Genomic DNA, 25,011 nt, shown 5'->3' on the forward strand with positions numbered 1-25,011 from the left:
GGTTCTCTCTAGACTTGACTACTGTAACAGCCTCCTGCATCTTTCTTCTTCACTCCGCGACCCATTCAGCTTATCCAGAATAGGGGAGCCAGACTTATCCTTCGCCTTAAGCCCAGGGACTGCATTTCTCGTGCACTAAATATCCTTCAGTCGCTCCTGGGTGCTGCACGGATTAAATTAAAATTCCTCTGCACCATCCACAAGGCTGTATGGGCCCGGGACAATACTATCTTCAACTTTATCTCACTAAATACTCTCCCTCTAGATCACTTCACTCCTCTGGCACCAACTCTTTCTGAGTAAAGCGTTTTGCTAAACAGAGGGCAGGGGGTGGCTCACTTTCCTCTGCAGGCTTCCTCCTTTGCAATAGCCTCCCGCTGTGCCTTGCGCAGGATCTTCTCAAATTCCAGAAGCTCCTTAAGACTTTCCTCTTTTCCTTCTCCTTCCCTCCTTCTCTCCTCTGCTAATCCCACAGTTGCTGAATCGGTGTCCTTGGCCCTTATGCATCTTCAGGACCTTGACCTCCCACACCAATCAATTCTTCCCTGTCTATCCACAGCACTTTGCATCTGCACACCCTGCACTCTGGAGACTCGCACTTACTCATCCCGCGGCACAAGGCCATGTAGCACTCAACATTCCTAGCACTTCGTCCATGGTTCACCCACGAGCTCAGACTCCCCATCACTTACCCCCTCTTTCCTCTTCCTTTCTGCACTTGCCGTTCTGAGTACTCACAAGGCATAGCAGGTTCGTCCCTCTCCCTCTTCCCCCTGCTCTTAAATATTGTGTTGTAATGTATTTCCCAACCTCACTCCCTGCCCTGTGGGCGCTTTGAAACAGTATATTCTTATTGTATAAGCGCCTAACAAGCAAACAATAAATAAATAAAAAGGAAAACGTCCACAGGTGATTGGACTAAAGCTAGCCTGCCTAATCTGTCCAATCCCTGTTCTTTAGAAAAGTGGACTTTGCCCTTCTGACATCACACCCAAAGTGCTTTGCTCCAGAGGAAGTGGCAGGGACAGGAAGGAGAGAGAGAGGCAGAGAGAAACAAAGTGGTGGAAGTCTTCATCCACTGTGCAGATCCCTGACTACTGTAACCCCGCCCCTTCCTTTCTCACTAGGATGAAAAACCTTTAGAAATGCTGCACCCTGGTGTGAGGCAACTCCCTATGAATGGGTGTGCTCCTTTGATGTCTGGGAACAGGGCAGCTGGCTTGTGGGTGGCTGGCTCTGGTGGACAGCATTGCCTATACTAGCAAAGTGATCAAAGAAAAGGCATGGCCATTCAGGTTCCTGTCCTGTCATTTGGCAGGCTCAGCCTGTCTAGCCCAAATACACATCAACCTCTATAGCTTTGTTGACCCAATCCTTGAACTTCTGTCCCACAAACGTGTGCTTCCCTATTTCCATTTCTCCTTCTGGGTTACATGTGATTTTAACAAATAGATAATAACGAATAACATTTTGATCTAAACATTAACGAAAACAATACAGATTATTTTATTTTGGGGGTCCCCCTCGCCTCTAAGCCCATGTTTCCCTTCATTTAAATCCCATCCCAAACCCCTCCCCACCCATGTTAACCCCTTACCCCAGCCACCATGTATGGATTCAAAAACATTTGGTATGTTTTTTTTGTTGAAAATGTTTAGATCAAAATGTCATTCGTTATTATCTATTTGTTTAAATCACTGCATACTACATACTTGTCCAAAAGTTTTGGTGGAGCACGTTCAGACTTCATAGGTCAATAATCAGGATATCAGGGGCCTGCAGTTCTTTCGATTGATCGGTTATGCCTCCTAAGGGCAAAACCCCCACGCTTTCACGATTCTTTAGAATAACTATATGTAGATAGATGTTTTCAATCATGGATGGTTCCACTTCACAGGCCATCTCTTGGCCCCCTGAATGTTGACAGTTGGTTCCTTACGGGAGATACTACTGTCAGTAGTTTCTTACTTTCTTTTTTTAATGAAGATGGACGCCACTTTTGTGAACTTGGTGATGTGGGCTGAACTTTCTATAGAATCAGCGCCCCCATGATCAATCTCATTTGAATGTGGAGTGGGTATAGAACGCAAACTGTGTAATTTTGTACTATTATTGATGTTCTCTCTTCATATTTTTGTTCCTGAGGTTCCCCTCCTCGAGGGACTGTGTTCTCTGTCCTTTATTCTTCTTTTTCATCTTCCTTTTTGGGGTCTCAGGTCCAATCAGTGGTTCTCTTGGTAATTCAATTAGATCCCTTACCTCCATCTCTTCCATTCCCCCATCTCACATGGGAGATGAGCCAATCGTGCAAACTCTTCCAGTACCGCCTCTGAGAGTGGTGAATCATCCAAGTCATTACGGACTTGTTCTACCTCTTTCATTGGTGCTTCTTGTTCAATTCAGTCGACACAGGCCAGACTGCCACTTTTCAAATTTGCCTGTGTTTTTCCCAAATGGGCCGTTGGTTCTAATGTTTGTGATTTCATATCACTCAATAGATGTGCATGATGTTTCAGTTCTCCTTTAATGGAATCCATCACCCCTAAGAGATTTATATTTATTGTTGATTTCAATCCAACTCACATTTCCAGCAAAATCCAAGAATTGACGTGCACTTCACCTTTTAATAATTAAAACAAATTCATGAGGACATTGAGGACAAAGTTCAATGCTGACAATGTTACCTCACATGTCCTTTGTTCTGCCCTCCTTGACTTTCAGGGATTTGCTGTGGAAATCGAAACAGGTATTCAGTTTTCGTAACCCGGTTTGGCTCTTCTTGTATGGCTAATGAGCCCCCAACCACCGGCGTTACTGAAATTGAGCTCAGATTGAGCTCGCACACAGTAGCATTTTAGAGTGTTTGATTGGTTCGGTGTAGAGGCCCCAATTCCACAGAGTCCACAAAGACCACTACCAAATTTGCCTCAGTATCCAGTGTCAAAGAGGGGGGCCTCTGCATGCCATAGATCACCTAGGCTCAGACCAAGCCCTTTAAAAAAAGAAGTCAGTAATCTTTTATTTCATAGAGGAACGCCGACAGTGTAATTGTTAGTTATCTGCCTAAGTGGCCCCACCACCCCACTGTATGGAAGGGGAGTCGAAGCTATTGTAGGTGAATGAACCCCTTCATTATCCAATGTCTTGGGTAAACGCTGTACCAATGCTTCAGTGTATTTTGCCTGTTTCGCTGACACAAGTCTGACCATCCAGCGTCTCCCATACAAGCAGTAGTCTTTTTGAATTGCCTTTGGATCAACACGGTAGCATCCGCTCCGTAGATTATACATTCTGTTTGGTTTGCAAAGGTATTTGTTGAAAATGTAACAGCAAAATGATTCCCTGCCGTGTCAGATTTCGAGGGGTTCTTTTAATGATTCTTGACGGATGACAGCATGCAATGACAATGAGGACACGCATTACACATGCACATTCACCAGGCGCAGGTCTGCAATGAGACCAGGAGACTTCAGCAGGTTGAACTATCTTTATTCAACTCCTGCGGCGAACTTGCACTTCCCGTGCTCCTCACCTCGCATGCCCGAACCTCACTCATGCTCATTGGCCCATCCCTCAGAGCTCCAAGGCGCCTTTAACTGTGTCTTTGCCAGGAGACTACATCTCCCCCTGTCGAACAAACAAACTCAGTCACAGTTCTGTCTTTATATTTTTTCAATTAGACGGACCGTTCTTCTGAGGCATCTGGCCGCCCTCGCTCAACATCCTTCTGGCTCTGTCTCTTCTCTCACTGGCTCACTACCTTAGGTCACTAATTTGCCTCTTCTTCCTTGTTCTTGATCTTCTTACTTATACCGTTTGAACTGGGAGACATTTCGAGTGAACACCTTGGTAGGAGATCGAGCAGTCACCATCGTTCCCTTGAATCAGCACACTGTTCGGTTTTCTGGATCAAATCTCGAATCCGGTTTTCTTTCCTGCCTTCTGCAGACGATCACCTTGTCTCCCCACTGTAGATTGGAGCTCTTGGCTGTCAGCATAGACCTTCATGTCCTGCTTCTTGTGGGCGTCCGTTTCTTACACCGGTTTCTCATCTCCTTTCGGAGTGCCTGCCAGGTAAGGAGGTCTGGTTCTGATTCTCCTGCCAAATAACTCAGAGGGACACCTGCCCACTGTGCCGTGAGGAGAGTTCCTGTAGTCACGTAACATGTTGCACAGTGCTTGATTGAGCGACATGGATCTTAACTGGTTCTGTTGTCAGACTCTTTTGAGGCTTCAAATGAATCGCTCCACCATGCCATTTGCCTGTGGCCAGAGGAGGGTAATCTTTCGCTGGTGGATGCCCATGTACTTCATGAATTTCGCCAACTCTAGACCGCTGAATGGCAGGCCATTGTCTTTACCTGGGTCGAGGTCTTTACCTGGGTCGAGGTCGGAGGTGGTTGTGCCCTCACTACCTCGGTATTCTGATTCTCTCCCTGACCTGTATACTAGACATCAGTCCGGGTTCCATAGCAAGATGGCCGCCGGAGCCACACAACACCTTGCCTCCCTCTGCACTTCCAGCCAGAGGCACCCGGTAGTCAGTCACACAGTGATTGGATCAGCTGTACTGCAAATGGGAGGTCGGCTTCAAGCCAGGAGGTGAAGCCGGCCCCCGTTACAAGGCCCCTGGACCTCTCTTTACCTGTCTCTTGCCAGGATTCTGAATGCAGATCTGACCAAGGTAAGAGCTGCACACCCCCTTGCAGACTCTCCAGTACGCCTGTCCGCTCTCCCCATTTATACCTTGCCGCAGCCGCCGAGCAATGCCTGCAATCATGCACGACTCCTGAACCTTTTCCTTACGGTAACGTTAACCATGTTTACATTGCCTCGGCCCATTGAGTCTGCAACACTGTTATTGGAATACAAACTGCCATCCTCTTTGCCACTTATTCGCGTTCTTACATTAAAATGGGATGCCTATCTTATCTCCGATCCTGCCTCCTTACCACCACTGCTATGTTCATTAGTCCATGCCGTGTATACCTGTACCTACCCCCTCATGTCTGTATACTTGAAGCAGCCACCGTAACAGGATGCCAGGCCTGCTAAAAGACCTATGTATTCCTGTCGCCAACCTTTCACACCCACTGTTCCCAACGCTGCATGTGTTTGCACCAATCTGCATTTACCCAAAATGACCCACCATACCATGCACTGTACTTGATTCTCTTATCTGTAACAACCTAACATGACCTGCCTAGCTCTGCGCTGCGCCTGATTGCACCCGATTAAACTATATAAAGTGACCACCCCAGCTCCGCTCTGCACCCAAATGTACCTATTGCAACTATCTAATGCGACCAACCCAGCTCCGCGCTGCACCAATTCTACCTATTGTATCTATATAATGTGGCTAACTCAGCTCCGCACTGCACCGATTGTACCTATTGTATCTATCTAATGTGACTAACCCAGAAACGCGCTGTGCCCAATGGTACCTGCAAACTTACCTATAATGTCCACTTGCGCTGTGCAGTGATGGCAAGTCTCCGGCTTATTTTTATAACGCTGCGCTGCTCACTGATTTTGGCTGTAATACTACCTATTAGGACATCTCAGCTGTTGGCTGACATGGAACCAACTCGTCTATGAGTCTACAGCCTTTGCAGCATGTACAACCTGCCTATACCACCTGCACTTTTACTGTTTCTCTATCTACTTGTAACTGTATGTTTGATGTAGCTCCTTTGCAACATGAGGTGAGGCTTTCCAAACTGCACTTCCTGCTCACCGTAACAAAGCTCGAATGACTGTAACCAAAGTATGTATCCTATGATATACGCAACTATTGTGACCAACCATCTTAAGTAAAAGCGCCTAGATGCCTCTGGGTTCGGTGTGCTATACAAATGTCAAAATAAATAAATAAATTGTCCGACCTAGGAACTTCCGGAATGTCCCACGCAGAGAAAGTGCTATCCAGCACTGGTATGATGGCACTGGCACCTGTGGATGATACCATGTGCACCAGAGTTAATCGCGAATACTGATCCACGAGGATCATCCAGTATTTACTCTCCCCAAATGGGCCGATCGCCAGGTGAGTTCATGGGAGTACTGTAATTCCCGACATCTTTAGAAGTTCTGGGTTATTTGGCCTGGATGTGCACTGACATAGGTGGCAGGTACCAATTGTGCGTTCCACCATCTGATCAAGTCCTGGGAACCACATGGTGTCTCTCACCTGTCTCTTCGTGGCCACTACCCCCGGTGTCCTTCATGAGGCAGGTCTATGACTTTCTGCTGCAGGTCCAAGTAGATCACTACTCTGATCTCGCATGACAAGCCCTTCCGCTAATGATAACAGTTCCCCTCTTATATTGCTGAAGGTTTGCAGTTCTGTCACGGTCCAGTCACTGATCTCTCTATTTGTGAAATCTGCATCTCTCCACCTTCCAGACCTAATGAGGTCTTGTATTCGTAAAAGCATAGCGTCCCATTCCGTGTGCTTCAGTATCACTTCTGGCGTGATGGCCCTTGGGGGCCCATTATGAGTGAGGAAGTTCAAATACTCCTTGGCCATTGATTTGTCATTTGACATGTACACAAGGGGATGCTGTGACATGAAGTCCGCCGGGTTGTACTCCTTCAACGGCTTATGAATGATTGTTAAATCAAAATCCTGCAATCTCAGGCCCTACCTCTCTATTCGTGGAGGCATCTTGCATTTGGAGCTGCCATAGATGGTCACTAGAGCTTGGTGATCCGCCACAATCAAGAAAGTCTTGCCGAGGAGAAACCTCTGAAAATGCTCACAAGCCCACACAACGGCCAGACTCTCTTTTTTCTGGTTGTGAATATCGTGTCTCCCACTCCGACAGGCTCATGCTAGCATAGACAATCACAGTTCTGGGGATTCTCGCCCGGGTTGATGTTCAACTAGGATTGCCCCCAGGCCAACTGGACTGGCATCAACTGTCACTTCAGTGCACAAGTTTGGATTGAAATAGGTCATGCGTTCCACCAAGGCAATGTCCTTTTTAATTTGTGTGAAGGCTTCCACACATTGCTGAGACCATCAGAATTCCCTTCCCTGCTTGGTGAGCTTCCTGAGCGTGGCACTGACGGTCGGGAAGTCTCAGAGGTATCGGCTCCAATAGCTGGCCATCCGCAGGAAAACTTCAGCTCTCTGACATCCTGGGGAGCTGAGATCTGCAATATGGCTATCACTTTTCCTGTATCGGGGCTCATGCCTTCATGTGAGAAAATATGCCCATAGAATTTAAGGCGAGATTTATGAAACATATATCCTTGTTCAGCATCAGGCCAGCCTCTCCGAATGCCATGCATCTTTGGTGAAGTGCTTGATCGTGCTGAGCGAGGGTGGCTCCAAATACCAGGATGTTATCACTGTAGTTGAAACAGTTGCCAACATGCTTAACCAGTCTCCGTACCCTCTCCTGAAATATTTCAGCTGCCGAGCAGATGCCGAAAGGGTTCTCTTGTATCTGAAGAGCCCGACCGGTGTGGCGAATGTGGTGATGTAGCGAGAGTGTTGGTATATCATGATCTGATGGTAGCCTTTTTTCAAAATCAAGCTACGAGAATACTCTTGCCTCATTCAGCAGGCTGATCATATCATCCAGATGCATTCCTGGATGCCTCTCACGCCCAATGGCCTTGTTCACTTGTCGCATGTCCACACACACACACATTTCTTGTAGAGGATCCTCCTTTGGGTACGGCCACTATGGTAGACACTGAGGGGGGTGGACCATCAGCCGATTCGATTATTTCTACTGTTAGCAACCACAGTATCTCTTCTTCAACGAGAGGTTGCAGGGGAACTCGAATTCTCTTTGGGTGCTGAGCCACGGACTCTATGGATTCATTGATGTGAAGTGTCACAGGGTCTCCTTTGAGGCATCCAATGCCTTCGAACAAACTTGGGAAAGCTTGCGTGACTATTAATCCGTGTTGCATGGTGTAAGAAACAGCCGCGATTTCCATCTCAAGGGCAGTGGGGCACCCAAGCAGATTACTTGCAGGAACTTCCCCTTGCAGGACATGACATTTGGCTTTCACACACTTTTCTTTGTAGCGGATTGTCATGACAAACTTCCTTTGGTTCTGCATGGGATCTCTCGCTGCCCACTGTAAAACTCTGAGGTCCAGCAACCTTAGCTGGGGTGGAGACGCCATCTTGCAATATTTCAATAAGTATATAATGTTTATGGTTTCACCAGTATCAATGAGGAACTTGGCCTGGTGATCGCCCACTAGTAAGGTGATGTTGCCTTCCGATGTCGAGGTCATTCTGTTCATCATGTAAACATATTCCCATTGGGAGCCATCTGTAGATGGCGAGGGCAACAGAGATCTTCCGGTCACTTACCCGACGTGTCTCACAAGGTCTCTCCTTGCAACAGCATCTCTTCTCCCAACTTTGCTGCGTGCGCTGGACTTTGATCGGCATGGTGTGGTGCTGTATCCCTGCGAATGTCCGGGTGGGAAGTTGCAGACAACCGCAAGGTGGTTTTCCCTACCACACTTGGCACAGGGTTGCCTAAAAGCATAACATTTCACACCTTCCACGGCTATCGATGAGACCCGTTAAGCTTGTTTTCGGCCTGAAATCTTACCGGTCTCAATTTGCAAAGCTTGCGTGTCTGCTCTTGACTCCTTCCTAGCCATTTGTAATATCGTCGCCAGCGGGAGCGGTTCACGTAGTAATGTCTTCCTGAATGAGGAGGACAAGCACCCTCCTGTAATCATCAGTCTGATGGCTTCCTCATTCGTGAACTTGTGAAACTCACAATGCGCCACTAGTTTTCTAAGTCGAGTAGAGAAAGCATCCATGCACTCATCCGCCATTTGGCATGCCACGTTGATTGTGTGCTTCTCGCATGTCAATATTGCGCTTGCGGTCGAAGTAGTTGCTCAGCGCTTCTTTGAGGCCATTGTAGGTCCTTACATCTTCAGGCGGGAATGTAGGAATGAGATCTTCCACCTCATCTCCAACCAGATTCACCAGCAACCGACCAGCGAACTTGTCAGGTGCGGTCTCATCAAGGGCATGCAAGTAATTTTCAAATCTCCGAATCCATCTTTGGACGACTGCAGACCACCACTTGCACGCCCACTTCACAGAGTTTTCTGAAACTATCCTGGGCCAAGTTTTCCAGCCCCACCTCCTCACAGTCCTATTTGAATCTATCAACTAAAGAGAAAACTTTAGTGCTTTATAAGTTGTTTTCATTGTCATCCTGACCCAATCCTGATGAGTCTTCTGGAGCATTCTCCTTTGCCTATAGCGCTTTCCAAAAATCTAGGAATATGTATTCTGAAAAAGCAAATGTATTGTGAATACAATTCCTAGCTGCCACAAAATCTGCCACGCTTAACAAAAACTTTAAAGGGGAAACATTGGCTAGTATAATTTATGAAAAAAGGCGAGGGGCTACAGGTAATGGTTACACAATTAGGAAGTGTGTGTACACTCCACTGTCCTTGCAGTGCAGACCTGGGTGACCATTCCCTTAAGCCATTGTGGCAACTCTTGACCAAACAGAGAAGTATGTGAAGAGAGCTGGGGATTGAGACCCTGAACTTGGGAAAAACAACCAGGCAGAAGAAAACTCCAGTACAGGCACATCCTTTGGTGCAAAAACACAGGAAGGTTCCAACAGAGGCCAAGCTAAATCCAGTAGCACAAACGTGGAGGCGAAGAACAGGAAAGGTTGTCTTGTGTCCCTTTTAGAAAGTTGGTTCATGATCTACCAGAAAGGTAGAGTATGCCAGCCTTGATGTTCTGGGCTCCTTCTGAGACACTCCAATAGAGGAAAGGCAGTGTTTCAAAACAAAGAAGACATCTTAAACAAACCTGAAAAGTCGGAGGCCTGATCCAAGCCAACACAGCACACTGTATTTGTGATCTTAAACCCCCAAGTTAACAGCCTGTGGGCACCAGGCACATGGCCACATTGACAGCCCTATTGGCTTCACCCATGAACCTGATGAGCATCTAGGCCGGAGTACCTCTGATGTAGATCTACCGTTATGATCACAGCATATGCTAGAGCCACAACCCTCAGGCATCGTGATCACCCCAATGCGCTCACTGTGTGTCTCCTGCTTCTAATGCTGGTCATTTCAAATATCTTCCTACAGTATCAGCACTAATCTACGATATGTACCAACTATTATTCTGCTATTATGGGACCTTTCATGCTTCCTAGCAGCACAGGTGTTGCCATTAACTACAGTCTCGGTTCCGCACAACCACTCATCACATATCAACCTCTGTTCTGACCATCCTACTAGCCTGCAAGCTCTTATCAAATTATAATATCAACTCAAGAACTGTAACTACAGGGAACATGAAGAATTGTGCCTAACACTTTCTTATATACTTCTCAGAACGCATTACACCAACTTTGAAACTGGACCTCTATTTTTAGAGTTTAAAATGCTTGTCAAATTTCATGACCCTTGTTTGCTTGTTAAAAACATAACCCCACTGATTGACTAGCAATCCTTTGTTCAAACATTGTTTGGTAGTCTTCTTGAAAGGCCGCACAATCTTGAGTAAAGAGGTTAAAGGAATAGACCATACCAATGCATCCCTGCGTAAATGACCTAACGCAACATTTACCTCAGCTTGATCATTAGGGAAAAGAGGGGAGACAGAGGGTGAAAGTCATGGAATTTTCATTGTTTGAATCTCATGAAACCTCTTGCCACCCCCCTGAATCTTTACCATCCTGAGCATACTAACCTTCCCATCCGTTCTTCCACCCTGCAGAGCCTGATTCCTATTTAACACCAATTCAATTGATTCAGAGACCATGAAAATTAATACTTGTCACTAAAGCATACCTAAATTATTCCTTGAGCTCATGCGCCTACTCAGTGAGCTCAGTCTCTCACATCTGTATTGATGAGGAACTTACTGTATTTAACTTGGAACGTGAAGGGTTACTGTTACTGCTACTTTTTCCTCTCCTGTCACTTTTGACATATGGTCCTCCCCTCCCACCTTCTCCCATGTGGTGTCTTGAAGCTGCTCCGATCTGCACCAGGGGCCTTATAAATCACCAACATGTACATGAATGAAATAATGTTGTGGTCTGGAGGAACACAAGGGTTGCCCCCAACTTAAGTTTTTTAAAATGTGCAATAAATGTTTCAAAATCCTGTGGTCTTTCTTTAATATGTTTAATTATCAATTGCGCCTTATTGACTAGCAGGCTTATGTTCAAATATTTTCCAGAATGTTTGTTGAAAGGCATTTCAAGTAAATGTTAGTTGTCTGTTAGAATAGGTGAGACCCCAGAGTAAGCTGCATTATATATCACACAGGTTATCGTAGATTGATCATCAGAAGCACCAGAGTCTGTGGAAGAAATGTAATTTACACTGCATGCAACGACGGGCCAATTTCCACTGAATGTTTCAAGCAATGGAACTGGATACCCCATGAACATTGCCGATTAACCTGGTAGTCAAGGAAGTCTTTGCATAGTTACTCATCAGAAACACTGCCAACACGGGTTTCAACACATATTAACAGAGTCGCGTCAAGGCAACACCACACGCAGCACTCTGCAGTGGAAGCCAGTGCTGGAAAATGAAAATGGGACCTTTATACTCCTGAAACCCATAGAGCCTCCAGTGAAGCAATAGTCTCTGTGACACTGAGCAAGCTCTGCAGCAACTGACTCAACCCTTAGCAGCTCCACATCACAGAAGACCCCAGGCCTCCTGACATTGCAGAAACCAGAGCGTATCTGCTGCTTCATTATCATCATTGATGGAGATTGGTGTCTCTGCAATTCCGTGCACACTGAGGCAGCTCACTTGTACCGTCTTGCTATCTCTCAGTATCACTTATATGCCTGCGTTATAAGCTTGGCAGTCTGGAAATAAGGACGCCGGTAGCAACATACTGGCACCCTTTCCGGACCGCCATACTACAACAATGCCAGTAGGGGCCACGGATCCACCGGCAGGCCTGACCTGCCGGATTTTCAGGCCCGTACCAGCATGGTCGTCACTGAAGCACCGGCACCGTTAGCAACGATGCCGCTGCTTCAGTGACCACATTTCCATGGAGTCCTACCGGACTCCAAGGAAATGGGGATTTACCGTTATCACCGCTGCTTGTGATATCCCGGTGGCACTGGGATATCAGGCAACAGTAAAGATGTTACATGGTTGGCGGTAACCCACAGCCTACAGGCGGGGTTAACTGGCAACCCTGTAATAATGCCAATAGACATCTTGTCAGGTCCAGTTTACCACTAGTATTTTATACTTGGAAAGGTCTGAGCCAAATAGGAATACACTACTTAGCCAATGCCCTGACAACTTCACATAGGTCACACTTCTAAGTTTGCTCTCTGAGTAGTCTCGCCTATATGTAGAGAGGAGTACCTAACTCAGATCTATGTGGACACGGTTTCACCAACCTACGCTAATTACCTCACTTAGGACCAATGGCAGTGAGAACCACATTCACAGCTACACTGCTGCACCTCAATTCTAATGTGCAGCATGCCCATTTATTCTACTCCGGATACCTACAAGGAAACTAACAATGCCCCTCAATTCTGACTTGCAGCACCTCCTCCTTCAACTGAAGCAACACTCACCTCATGACTACGCCAACACACCTCATCGCACCATGGTCTACAAATGATTTACATGTGCACTTGGGCAGGATAATAATCTATGTGCTTGCATACCTGTAATGTGGGGCTGAGAGAGAGAAGTAAAGGGTCTCATCAGGTTTGTCATTCTTTTCTTCTTTCACACAGAGCCCAGAAGCGCACAGGAGATGGAACAGCGGCGCCAGAAATTGGCAGCAGGCTTGGACCGAGGGTTTACCATCGTGTATGTCTCCTTCTTGTTGTTATTCTATGCAGGCTTTGCTGGCACTTGGTTCCTTATGGAGTGCCACACTGAAGCCAGACCTAGGCCCAGGCCTGGGTTCTAGTGCCGGGAAGGGGGGAGAAGATCATTCTTCATCCTCAAGAGTCCAGATGCCTTGATTCCTGTACATCCTTGCTTGTCAACTGGAGGGGTCCCGACCGCTATTTCTGCGACCATCTGGCATGGTGGGATGTCACTCCAGATTCTTCGCAGTCACAGCGCGGCATGTCAGACATCATCACGTCATGTACCCTCAGAACTGTCTAAAGCATGAGAGGACTGCTTTATTCCCTGGACACATAAGGCTACGAGTCTACAGAACCCTCATGCCCAAGCATGCTATTTACATGGTCAATCAATCCTGTCAAAAGTTAGGCAGTGTTTAATTACCTCCACGTGTGTATTTTACCCTTATGCAATTAAAACATGGTGATCTTGGTGAACATACGGTCTGGGGTTCACATGGGTTTATTTTTAGTGAACATACGGTCTGGGGTTCACATGGGTTTATTTTTGGTGACCATACTGTCTGGGGTTTCCATGGGTTTATTTTTGGTGAACATACGGTCTGGGGTTCACATGGGTTGTTTTGGTGGCCATACGGTCTGGGGTTTAAATGGGTTTATTTTTGGTGAACTTACGCTCTGGGGTTTACATGGGTTTATTTTTGGTGAACTTACGCTCTGGGGTTTACATGGGTTTATTTTTGGTGACCATACGCTCTGGGATTTACATGGGTTTATTTTTGGTGACCATATGCTCTGGGATTTACATGGGTTTATTTTTGGTGCGAGTATATAGCAGTTAAAAGGAAGACCAGAAAGTCATTAAAGCAATGGTCATTGGGCATCAGCAGAGATTATGCTCGTAGAGGTTCTATGCAGAGAACTGAGCATGAGAGCTTGTTCTCGATGGAGTTCCTCTGTGTACTGTGCTGATGCTAAAGGTCAGGCCTGAGGACCCACGTTAGAGCTGTGTGTGGGTTTCAGTGGTAGACTAACAGGGTTGCTGCAGGCCAGGGCTGAGGAGCATTTGCAGGGATGTCTGAGGTTCTAGCACGGGAATAGCAGGGAGTGGCACGAGGAAAATGGTGGCTCCTTGGCAGAGTGGCATGAGCTTACTGCTGAAATAGCAATAATGATAAGGACTGAACAAAGGTACAGCTGCAACATTGTGTGTGGTGGACACTGTACTGGACTACTATGGTATGCTGTACATACAGTGTGGAGGTCTTTGTTGGGGTTGACCTGCCCTTATCCAATAAAGGAGTGGCCAGATGCGCCATCTTATGTGCTTAGTTTGCTGATGGGAATATTTCCACCTGGTGACAAGGGTTATACAATAACCTTTGAATGAAAGAGTCCATTCCGAGCTGAGCAGCAAATCTAGGTGACACACCATGGAGGCAGCATTCCTTAGAGGCAAACACACACTGTATTGGTGCAGCTGTAAGTAGGGGCCATCTCCAAGCATTTCCACAAGCAATAACCTTCTTAAGGGACACCATTTCAACCACCATTAAGTGGACATCAAATTTAAGTGAGATGAGTTGCAACATGTTTGTGGTCTACATGATTCAAGGACGACACAAAAAAATCAACAGAACCATGGAACACAAATCTGAAAAGTTGGACATCAAACTAAAAATCGGCAGAAGCAAGATATTTTACAATACAACACACGAGATTGAGTCCTTCAAATAACAAAGCAACTCCCAAAAGAGTTTAATAGAGTAGGTTTTGGCAATGGTAAACTTTTGGATCTGATCCTTCAAATCAGTGCATCCAAATGGAGTGAATATTTATTTGGATTGGTGCCAATATTGATTGACGAGATTGGAGATTACTGCTACTAATAGGGCAAGCAGACTGGTTAGTACCTTTATTACAAGTGCCCGAATTCACCTGGAACAGATGAGCAAATTGTGCCTGTCATGTCTATTACAATATAGAAAATTACGGAGGAAAAACATGAAGGTGAAAGGGCACATCTGAAATCAAGGATGGGATATGATGAGAGGAGAGACTGAGCCCAAACTTCCAATTTTTTGCGGCGCCCACAAATGGGTAATTACCGGGTCCGACATGGCCGTAATGACTCGGTAATTGCCCATTTGCGGGCGTCGCAATAAATTGGAAGTTTGGCGGCAGCCTGCCCGTTTTACCGGCATGGCTACCGCCAAACTTGTAATGAGGCCCAATGAAGCTAGAATAATTCCCATTTTGCATAGTTTGTTTCTATAACATTTTGTTTTAAAAAAAATTCCATGTCAGCTCTATAAAATTGTATTATTTTAGTTTATTGTAAGTGGAAAATAAAGTAGTAAAGCGCAGGAATTGCCTTGTGCGGGCAAATCCCAGTGTCACCACTTAACCAATGTGTGATCTTCATCTCAATTAATCTCGTATTGCCTAACTGGTCAAAATTACCAGTCCCTAAACCTTTTAAAAGTGTCACTTTTCGGAGTGATTTCATTCTCCGGGTATGATCTTCAAAAAAGCCTCAATCATGGTTTCACTGGCTATAGTGTTGCTTACTCTATAATAATAGTGAACAATTTATATGTTGCACAGAGCAGCCACTTGTTTCTTTGCTCTCTAATGGCAACACTACTTGAAAACCATGCCGGACGAGGGTAATGGGGCTTAAAGGGAGGACCTCATGTCTGTTATGATTGTTGGGTGACAGCATATCAAGCTATGGGTTGTAATTGCAATGAGGGGGGGCGCAACCAGAAATTCTGGATCCCTCAATTCTTTTGGTTCAGCGGAGGGGGGGGGGGGGGGCGCCAAAAGTGGTTAAGATGACCCTGTGGCTTATGGTTATTTCACCTGGACATGTAAGGAGACTATGCAATTACATGCCATCTGACTGTTGGGGTCCAGTCCTTCCGGAGAAGTAGTCCTTGTACAGTCAGTCAAGGAGACAAGGCTAGCCCTCAATTCCCCTGCATGTAAAAACAGTCAACGCTGAAACAGGCAAATGTCGGTATTTGACAGGGTCTACAATGTGCACATACGTTTATTGACATTGTCAGAGAGAGGCAATGTTGAACCTTTTTTAAACAAGCCATGTTACATTGCTTCATACCAGACCACATGCCTTTAGGTTCAAACCAGAGGATTATTCACTTCACCATACCTTCCTGTGAATCTTGCGTCACCTCTGGTGGGTGAACATGGCATTAGGTGGTCTCTAGTGATAGCCAGCACAAGGCAATGTGAAACTCCTTGCTACCTTCCTGGCCCAGAGCACACCCACAGGCACCCAACTCCTGTTCTGCGGTGGGAATAAAGGCAATTTTAATGAAGGGCGGGCCTTGGTCTGTCAGCTCTCATGAAGGCTTTAGATAGGAGAGCAATCTTCAGATCACACAGCTCTCCAAAAGGGCTAGTTGCATACTGCGGATCCTTAGGATTGTAGCCGACTTTCCGTATATCTAAAATGAATGATATCACATAGAACCCTTCAGGTTATACAGCGGTCTGTATCGCCTGAGATAGCAATGCTAAACCTCATTGCTCTTGTAATCTCATATGCATAAGCAGTCAAAACCTTTTCAGAGGAACATCCTGCCAGACAACAAAGCTCTCCAGGCATACTGACACCTCTGAAAACATATTTCCCCCACTTCACAATCTCGGCTGACTTGACATATGACTGATCCTGTCCTGGACCCATCAGCCTTTTGGAAAGTCTAACAATATAACTACTGGCCAATGTGTCTCTGCCCTTTTTCATTTCAAACATAAACCCAGCCCTACTGGCTTTAACAGTGTGCAGGGGAGAAGGCAATGCAGTTTAACCAATCAGAGTGAAGGGGTGTGTGTATGAAACTAGGAATCTAGAAGTAGGGTGAGAAGCCAGGAGGACCAAGTGATGAGTTAGTAGGATGTTAGTTCGCTAAGGGATTAAGGATGACAAGTAAAGCAGAGAAACAAATACATAAGAAGAGAGAGTTATTGGAAGTGAGGGAGAGAAATTAAAGGAGGAGGAGAGAGATATGAGAGGGAGAATTACTGGAGACTTGGGAGAAAGAATGACAACTAAAGAGGAGCAGTGATGACTGGCGTTCCGAAGAGGAACATTAAGATATGAAGTGCGAGGATGACAAATGAGAAGTGATGATGACTAAGAACGAGGAATAAGCAATTGTCCGGTTCGGGGTGCTGCTGAATCCTGCTTCTATGCGAAAACGAACTCTGTGCGCGCCCTTAGCTCACTGGCTCGCTCAGCAAGTTCTCCGATGGAGCGTGCACACACTTCTGAATCGGCTCGCGCCACACACATGCTGTCAATTCTTGGTGCTTCAGTGAAGACCTACCAATTGGCCAAAACACACAAACACAACACAGTTCATAAAATGTAAACGGCTTAATCTCTCCTGACGTGCTTACCCTAAAATCTACAAGCACTGCTTCTGAACAAATATATGAAACATGAACGTTGTTTTGATTTGCTAGGTAAAACTAGGCTACTGCCCTAACAACATTTCCACCCTCCAGAGGTTCTGCACCCTGTCGCTTGCTGATTTAAAGGGATTTCTAAGTCTTCATTTTACAGACAAACAGGCCTCTTTCAAGAGTATCCTGGAAACAGGTCTTGTTGCTGGCTAAGAAACGGTTGAAAATAAAGTTAGAGAACACTGGCACAAATGATATGCTGCCTGGCTGGAAGGTCTCAGAACAAATCAGCACTTGGTCCCCTATTCCAGTCTTGGATTACTCAACTCATCCCTTGTGGATTGGTTTTTAGAATTTACTGCTGACTTGCAGGTCCAACACCCTGAAATATTTGTTGCAAGTGATCTTAATCCTAGAATTAATGATTTGGCAGATCAAATTTCCACTCACTTTTTTTTTTACTGAAATGGCCGATTTACGCCTTCATTAACTTGTTTCTGAACCAACGCATCAGCTTCGCAGAGCGTTGGATCTTGTTTTTTCATCCATAACCTTAACGTCTATTTTTCCTGTTCTCTTGTTCTCCGTACGACCTGGGACTGAGCGTTTGTTGTTCCCTTTTCTATTAGGTGCAAGGTCCATTCTCCTACTTTTAATCATCATGTGATGAAACGTAGATGGAGTTTAGTTTCCACCTGTGACGTGTCAGCCCAAACAAATGATTACTGTGCTGCTTCTCAAAACTCAATTTTCTCACTTATGCAGGCTTTTACTGCCTCTGCCGCCTGTCTGGCCCCACTTAAGTGGTCTAGTCATTGTTGTCGCCCTTCTGAGCCTTGGCTCAATGAGGACCGTAAGCTACTTCGGCTTAATCGAAGACAAGCCGAGTGGAAATGGCGATCAACTTATTCTCAGACTGATAAAATATTGCTATGCCAAGTCACGTACCATAAGCCATCTGGAAGGCTAAACGTATTTTTTATACCAACAGAGTTGATACGGCTCTCAACCAATCTAAAGAGCCGTTTAGTCTTGTGCATTTGCTTTCATCTTGCTCAGCTTCTCAAGAGGTGGTTGTTCCTCCCTAGCAACGTTGTGATTCTCCGTCTACATTTTTTATGCAAAAGATTGCTGACATTCAGGACAAATATCTTCGTCCAGTTTAAGGACTCAAAAATTTGCTCTGAATATCTCGAATTTTAAGTCAGACCACCTGTGGTCTTGCTTTCCTGGATTTACCCCTAACGGCATGATTGCTGCTACCAATAAGATGAAGTCTGCCTCCCCTCTCAATCCGATCTCTCGCCATATTGAAAGATATCATGCCTGATATTGCAGTCTGGGTTGCCCAGGCTGTAAATTATTCATGTCTGTCTGGTTCTATTCCCTCATTTGTGATTCCTCCCTTAAAAAAGCCCTCTTTAGACCATGATGTTCTGGCTAACCTTTGCCTTATATCCCTTTTATCTTTTCTAATGAAGCTTTGTAAAACATTATTTGTCCTCTATTCAGTTCATTTCTTGAAGAATCACACTTTTTCAATCCTTTCCAATCGGGCTTTCACCCTGGTCGTGGCACGGAGAGCGCACTTGTCTCGGTTGTTGATTACCTGGCTTGCCCTGCTATAAAGTTGGAGTAGGGGCACTGATTCTACTAGACCAGGGGTCTGCAACCTTTGGCTCCTCAGATGTTTTGGACCACAAATCCCATCATCCCTAACCAGCATAGTTAATAGCCACATATCATGGGAATTGTAGTCTGAAACATCTGGAGAGCCAAAGGTTGCAGACCACTGTACTAGACCTATCAGCTGCATTTGATACCGTCGACCACTCAATCTTGCTCTCTCGCCTAGCAGGGGCGTGCCTCACTGACATAGTGCTATCTTGGTTTAAATTGTTTCTCACCAACCGTGCCCAATCTCTCTCCCCCTTTCGTTCTCCTTCTGTTGCCTTGTCCCCCATCCTGTTCAATGTATATATTCAACCATTGATGAACCTCTTCCACTCCCACAGCCTCCTTTGCCACTCCTACGCAGATATGCAGATCATTGTTCGGCTGAATCTTGCTCAGTCGGATACTGCGCGTCTGCTGAGGGGTTGATTGGAGGCGGTGGGTTGCTGGATCTGCGATAATTGGCGTATATTGAACAGGGACAAGACAGAGGTGCTGGTTATCGGTCCCCCCACAGCTGCTTCTCTTTGGACTCCATCTTTTGGCCTCCGGTGCTTGGCCCTTCCCCCACTCCAGTTTCTGTGGTCAAAGACTTAGGTTTTAAAATCTCTGCTTCTTTATCTACTGAAGCCCAGATTAGTACTATCTGTCAATCTGGACATTTTCAATTGAAGGTGCTGCCTAAAATTCTGCATTTTCTTCGTTCCCACCTACATGTGATTGCTTATTTGGTCCATTTCTCCATCCACTACTGCAATTATTTATTTCTGGCTTAACCTATGTATTTGATTTGCGGTCTTCAAATACTCCAGAATCTTGTGGCTCAGATTGCGACCAAATCTCCTTTTGGAGCCCACATATCTCTGCTCCTTTGTTCCTTGCACTCGCTCTCTCTACACGGATTCACTTTAAATATGTGCGTATAGTTCATCAGGCTTTCTACGGGGCTGGTGCAGAATATCTTCAATCTAGGTTCTGCCCATATGTCCCCCATGACGTCCTTCCATCGCAGGATGCCCATCTTATCCTTGTACCCCGCTTTAGACTCTTGCAGATCGGGGGTCATGCTTTCTCAGTGGCTGCAGCTAAATGGTGGAACTCTCTTCTTCCCCCTTTACATGCCACTGAGAACCACTTGCTATTTCGTCGTTCTTTAAAAATATTCCTTTTTTAGGACTAGATTGTTATGATCTGTACTCTAGTTGCTTTCCTGTCTAAGGTTTAGCGCCAAGATGCCTTTGGGCGTACGCTGCCCTCTATCAATGTTGGTAATATATCATAGTTGTTCCCACCATTTTATTGCAAATCCAAATAGTTAAGAAAAAAGAGGAAAGAGAAGAGAAACTTGCTCACACTCACTCAACTATCCTAATTCCTTCCAGAACAACCTTCACAAACTTCTGAAGGAAAAACAACCTGCCACTTTATAGGTCCCCACAGCCAAACCCATTCTGACCTTGGAGAATTTGATAGAAAGACTGAGGAGGAACATTATAAAACCTAAAATATACCATATACGAAGAGTGAGGAAGAATGAGCTGTGAAACATGAGGAGTGAGGAGTAGGAGTGTGGAGGAGAATTGAGGAGGACCCAAAAAGGATTCTGCATTCCAGGTCCTTCGCTGAGCTGTTATCCGATGATACTTTAATGGGTTTATTCTGTGCAATGGTCTTTGCATAGCAGTTTACTTTGTCAACATAAATAGTCATGACACTTAATATGTTATACTACTGTTGTCATTTTGGAGCTATCCAGTCTCTGGACACTGGTCAAAATTCCTGAATGTCCTCCAGTTCGGTTTAGAAGCCTTATGGGGCCGGGTTGCCTTCTTTATGAGAGGCAGTTCCACTTGAGACAGAATAGTCTCTAGAGGATGTTATTTGCATAGTGCAAGCTATTTTCTACCCTTGCCTTTGCAAGCTAAAGTTAAACGAGGCAGTAGATGGAAGATTGAGTGAGTAGGTTAGGGTTTATCATACCCCATGTCGGCTGGGGGATTTCTAAAGTAGTGCAGGTGCAATCCAGAACCAGCTCAAAGGCACTAGAGTAGACGTTCCCTCAAATTTGTTTTTAAATAATTGTTCAATATGGTGCATTTCACAACATACCTTTCAGGACAATTATGTAAAAGGCATAAAACGTGCAATCAAGTTCTATAGGAGAACACATTAATTTCTTTAAACGACTTCAGAGAGCCAACACTGCACATGAACATTTTGGGACATTTTCTACCTGGCTATACCCAAAGAAAAACACAAGGTCCATCTCAAGAATATATACCATGCTGGTTGTGCCCAAAGAATACCATTGCACATCAAACCATTTAGGACTGATATCAGTGGAATCTTCTCCATAAAGGATTGACATCACCCATTACGGTCGGATCACCAATGGCAAAAACGGGGCACGCCTTCTCCAGTGTCGATTTTAAACAACCCTTCTCTTCCTTCTCCTGCAGAGGCTCGCTCTGGAATCTGGTGATTCCAAAAGCACAGGCCACCTCAGCAGCCTCTCCCTTTTTTTTTGGTGCACCACTTCCCTAACCTGGACCACCTGCTCTGAGGTTCAAGTCACAACCCAATAAAGGTTGGTTTCACTGTTCACTGCCTAAGCTTCTATTTTCAGCACCATTGCTTCAGGTGATGTGTCTGGTGTGCGCAAATTCGAGAGATTGTATTTTCTATGTGTACAACTAGTACCCTAGCAACGGTAGCAACACTGTTGCCTGCTAGATTCCGTTATTGGCTCACTCACAGGTGGAATAGGTGACACGCATTTGCTCATTGTAATAATGGGCGGAGTGGCGGTGAGTGGCAGTCTTGCAGCAGCCAGTGTTTTTTCCAGCTCTACCCTCGAGAGGTGTGTCTCCTGCTACACCTTTCCCTACAAAACCTCATTTACTCCGCGGAGCGGACGCGGAGTGGCGGTGAGTGGCAGTCTTGCAGCAGCCAGTGTTTTTTCCAGCTCTACCCTCGAGAGGTGTGTCTCCTGCTACACCTTTCCCTACAAAACCTCATTTACTCCGCGGAGCGGACGCGGAGTGGCGGTGAGTGGCAGTCTTGCAGCAGCCAGTGTTTTTTCCAGCTCTACCCTCGAGAGGTGTGTCTCCTGCTACACCTTTCCCTACAAAACCTCATTTACTCCGCGGAGCGGACGCGGAGTGGCGGTGAGTGGCAGTCTTGCAGCAGCCAGTGTTTTTTCCAGCTCTACCCTCGAGAGGTGTGTCTCCTGCTACACCTTTCCCTACAAAACCTCATTTACTCCGCGGAGCGGACGCGGAGTGGCGGTGAGTGGCAGTCTTGCAGCAGCCAGTGTTTTTTCCAGCTCTACCCTCGAGAGGTGTGTCTCCTGCTACACCTTTCCCTACAAAACCTCATTTACTCCGCGGAGCGGACGCGGAGTGGCGGTGAGTGGCAGTCTTGCAGCAGCCAGTGTTTTTTCCAGCTCTACCCTCGAGAGGTGTGTCTCCTGCTACACCTTTCCCTACAAAACCTCATTTACTCCGCGGAGCGGACGCGGAGTGGCGGTGAGTGGCAGTCTTGCAGCAGCCAGTGTTTTTTCCAGCTCTACCCTCGAGAGGTGTGTCTCCTGCTACACCTTTCCCTACAAAACCTCATTTACTCCGCGGAGCGGACGCGGAGTGGCGGTGAGTGGCAGTCTTGCAGCAGCCAGTGTTTTTTCCAGCTCTACCCTCGAGAGGTGTGTCTCCTGCTACACCTTTCCCTACAAAACCTCATTTACTCCGCGGAGCGGACGCGGAGTGGCGGTGAGTGGCAGTCTTGCAGCAGCCAGTGTTTTTTCCAGCTCTACCCTCGAGAGGTGTGTCTCCTGCTACACCTTTCCCTACAAAACCTCATTTACTCCGCGGAGCGGACGCGGAGTGGCGGTGAGTGGCAGTCTTGCAGCAGCCAGTGTTTTTTCCAGCTCTACCCTCGAGAGGTGTGTCTCCTGCTACACCTTTCCCTACAAAACCTCATTTACTCCGCAGAGCGGACGCGGAGTGGCGGTGAGTGGCAGTCTTGCAGTCATGCCAGGCAAGACGGGCCTGGCGGCCTCATCACCTTCAAAACCACAATGGTTGGACTCAGAAGACTTTACAGGCCGCTCTCTAAGAAGTAAAATCAAGTCGCTAACCAAAAACACAACTACATCACTCACACAACATCAACTTCAAACTAGTCCCCCTTTGACTGCAATGGAAACATCAGACGATCGTGATATCCCCACGAACCCAAGCTTCAACACTAAAACAAAAGTGGGAAATAGAATCTGTGTTGCTAACGCCCAATTTCCCCACCATAAAACCATCGAGAAAGGCTCTGCCACCTGTAGCAACAAACATTTACCACCTTGCAGCGAAGCTGCCTTACCCGAGGAGGAGCTTGCAGTCCTGGGAGTAGACGCCACGGGTTTCCCCCCGACCGCTGTGTTGAAGCCGGCCGCTGACAGCCCGCGGCCCGGCACTCTCGGGGGTTTTGCTTGGCCCCGAGAGAGAGTCGGCGCCGCCCGCGTCGGCGCCCTCATCGGTCGTTGCCTCGTCGAGGACTCGGGGACCCCCCGGAGGGGGGACCGCCTTGAGCCCGGAGTCGGAGCCCCCGAGGGCGCTGATAGGGCCGAGTGCTCTGATCGTCCCCGCCACTGCAGCCGCGGCTCCGCGGCCCCTCGAAGGCGAGGCGGCGTTGAGCGGGCAGGCAGCGCGGGTCTCGACGGAGATCGAGGTTTACACGGCGGGGTTGGGGGGGGACCCCAGAGAAGGCGCCCGGCACGCCAACCAGTTGAGAGAAGGAGAGACACAGCCAGTTGGAGCCTCTGAGATCCGGCGCCCATCGGCAATAGGGCAGGAGTGCCCGAGTGGCTTGAGAGTCAAGCACGGCTTATCAACCTTGGTGAAGGAAAGAGAAATGGACGCAGCGCCACCTATAGCTGGTCTTACGGTATCAGCAATGATACATAGGGAAACCCATATCAACTTACCAGCAAACATACCAAATCCAGAAAACAACGCGATGGCTTCAACAAGCTCATTTGTGCCCCAAGAAACAAAGTCACCATCGCAGGAGTCTAATATCATAACAAAAAAAAAGAGATCACGACCTAGAGACGTCTCTACCAAGAAAAATTCAACCCTAGAATTGTCAAATAACCAAGTGGAACCCACAAGATTGGTTAAACCTCTACCTAAACAAACACATCCTACTAAAGCTCCTCGTGCCGGCTCCAAAGCAACAAGAAAGGGCAGTAAAAAACCACAACGCCCTTTTAAGCTATTATCAGACTTTTTCAATAGACACTCCAAAGCCATCCAAGAAAAATGTGAAGAGCTGACTGACGCAGAAATCCTTGAGGCAGCTGATGCAATAACACCACCTAGCAAGCATCGTAGATTGTTACAAGCAAAACGAAGATCCCCTATCCCCCAAACAAAAGATGACACCTGGCCAGCTCCGGATATTGATCCAACAAAATGGCATTTCTCAGGCCAAGTGTCCTCAAAAATACCACAAATTATCCAGGAAGAGTCGGGGACTTCGCAGGTTCGAAACTTGGCACTACTATCTATAACTAATCTAACACCAGCCCCAGAAAGCACTACTTCTGCGAAAATCTTCATCAGTGATCAAGAAGTGCAGAGTCGCACCCAGACTTTCACGCGAGAGCAAGTCGAAGCAGAGAGCTCTGTTCCTCTCCCAACCATCTCGGCATCACCAAAGCAAACTGGCTCTACGATAATAAATCCCACTCAATTTCTGATACAAGACCAACAAATGATCAATGACACATTACATCAACCAAACGACAGCACCAAGCACAAAGATCAGGTTCTGTTGACTTCACCACAACAACTAAGCGAGCCCTCAAGATTAATCCCCCAAACTCAAGACAAAGATGGTGGAAGTCAGTATTCTGTCAAATCTAAAAACAAGTTACAGTTTGAGAAAACTTTAGATTCTTTCTACTCAAACCTAGACAATTATAGTAACCAAAGAAGACATTCTTATGACTTCCCCCCTAGAAGATCATTAAACATCATTACACCACCTATACGACCATCAA

General features: G+C 46.4%; 1 protein-coding gene across 1 annotated transcript in view; it reads left to right on the forward strand.

Annotated features, from left to right (window-relative positions):
• The window catches only part of ZACN (zinc activated ion channel), a 248,666-nt gene extending 235,344 nt beyond the window's left edge, over nt 1-13,322 (forward strand). Inside the window, exon 10 of the mRNA XM_069652861.1 lies at nt 12,765-13,322. Within this exon, the coding sequence (XP_069508962.1) occupies nt 12,765-12,943 (179 nt within the window). The 3' untranslated portion in view covers nt 12,944-13,322. The remainder of the gene's footprint in view (nt 1-12,764) is intronic.
• Nucleotides 13,323-25,011: the final 11,689 nt, after the last annotated feature.

Source organism: Ambystoma mexicanum, chromosome 3q, assembly GCF_040938575.1.
Source record: "Ambystoma mexicanum isolate Mex_15411 chromosome 3q, UKY_AmexF1_1, whole genome shotgun sequence".
Taxonomy (NCBI): domain Eukaryota; kingdom Metazoa; phylum Chordata; class Amphibia; order Caudata; family Ambystomatidae; genus Ambystoma; species Ambystoma mexicanum.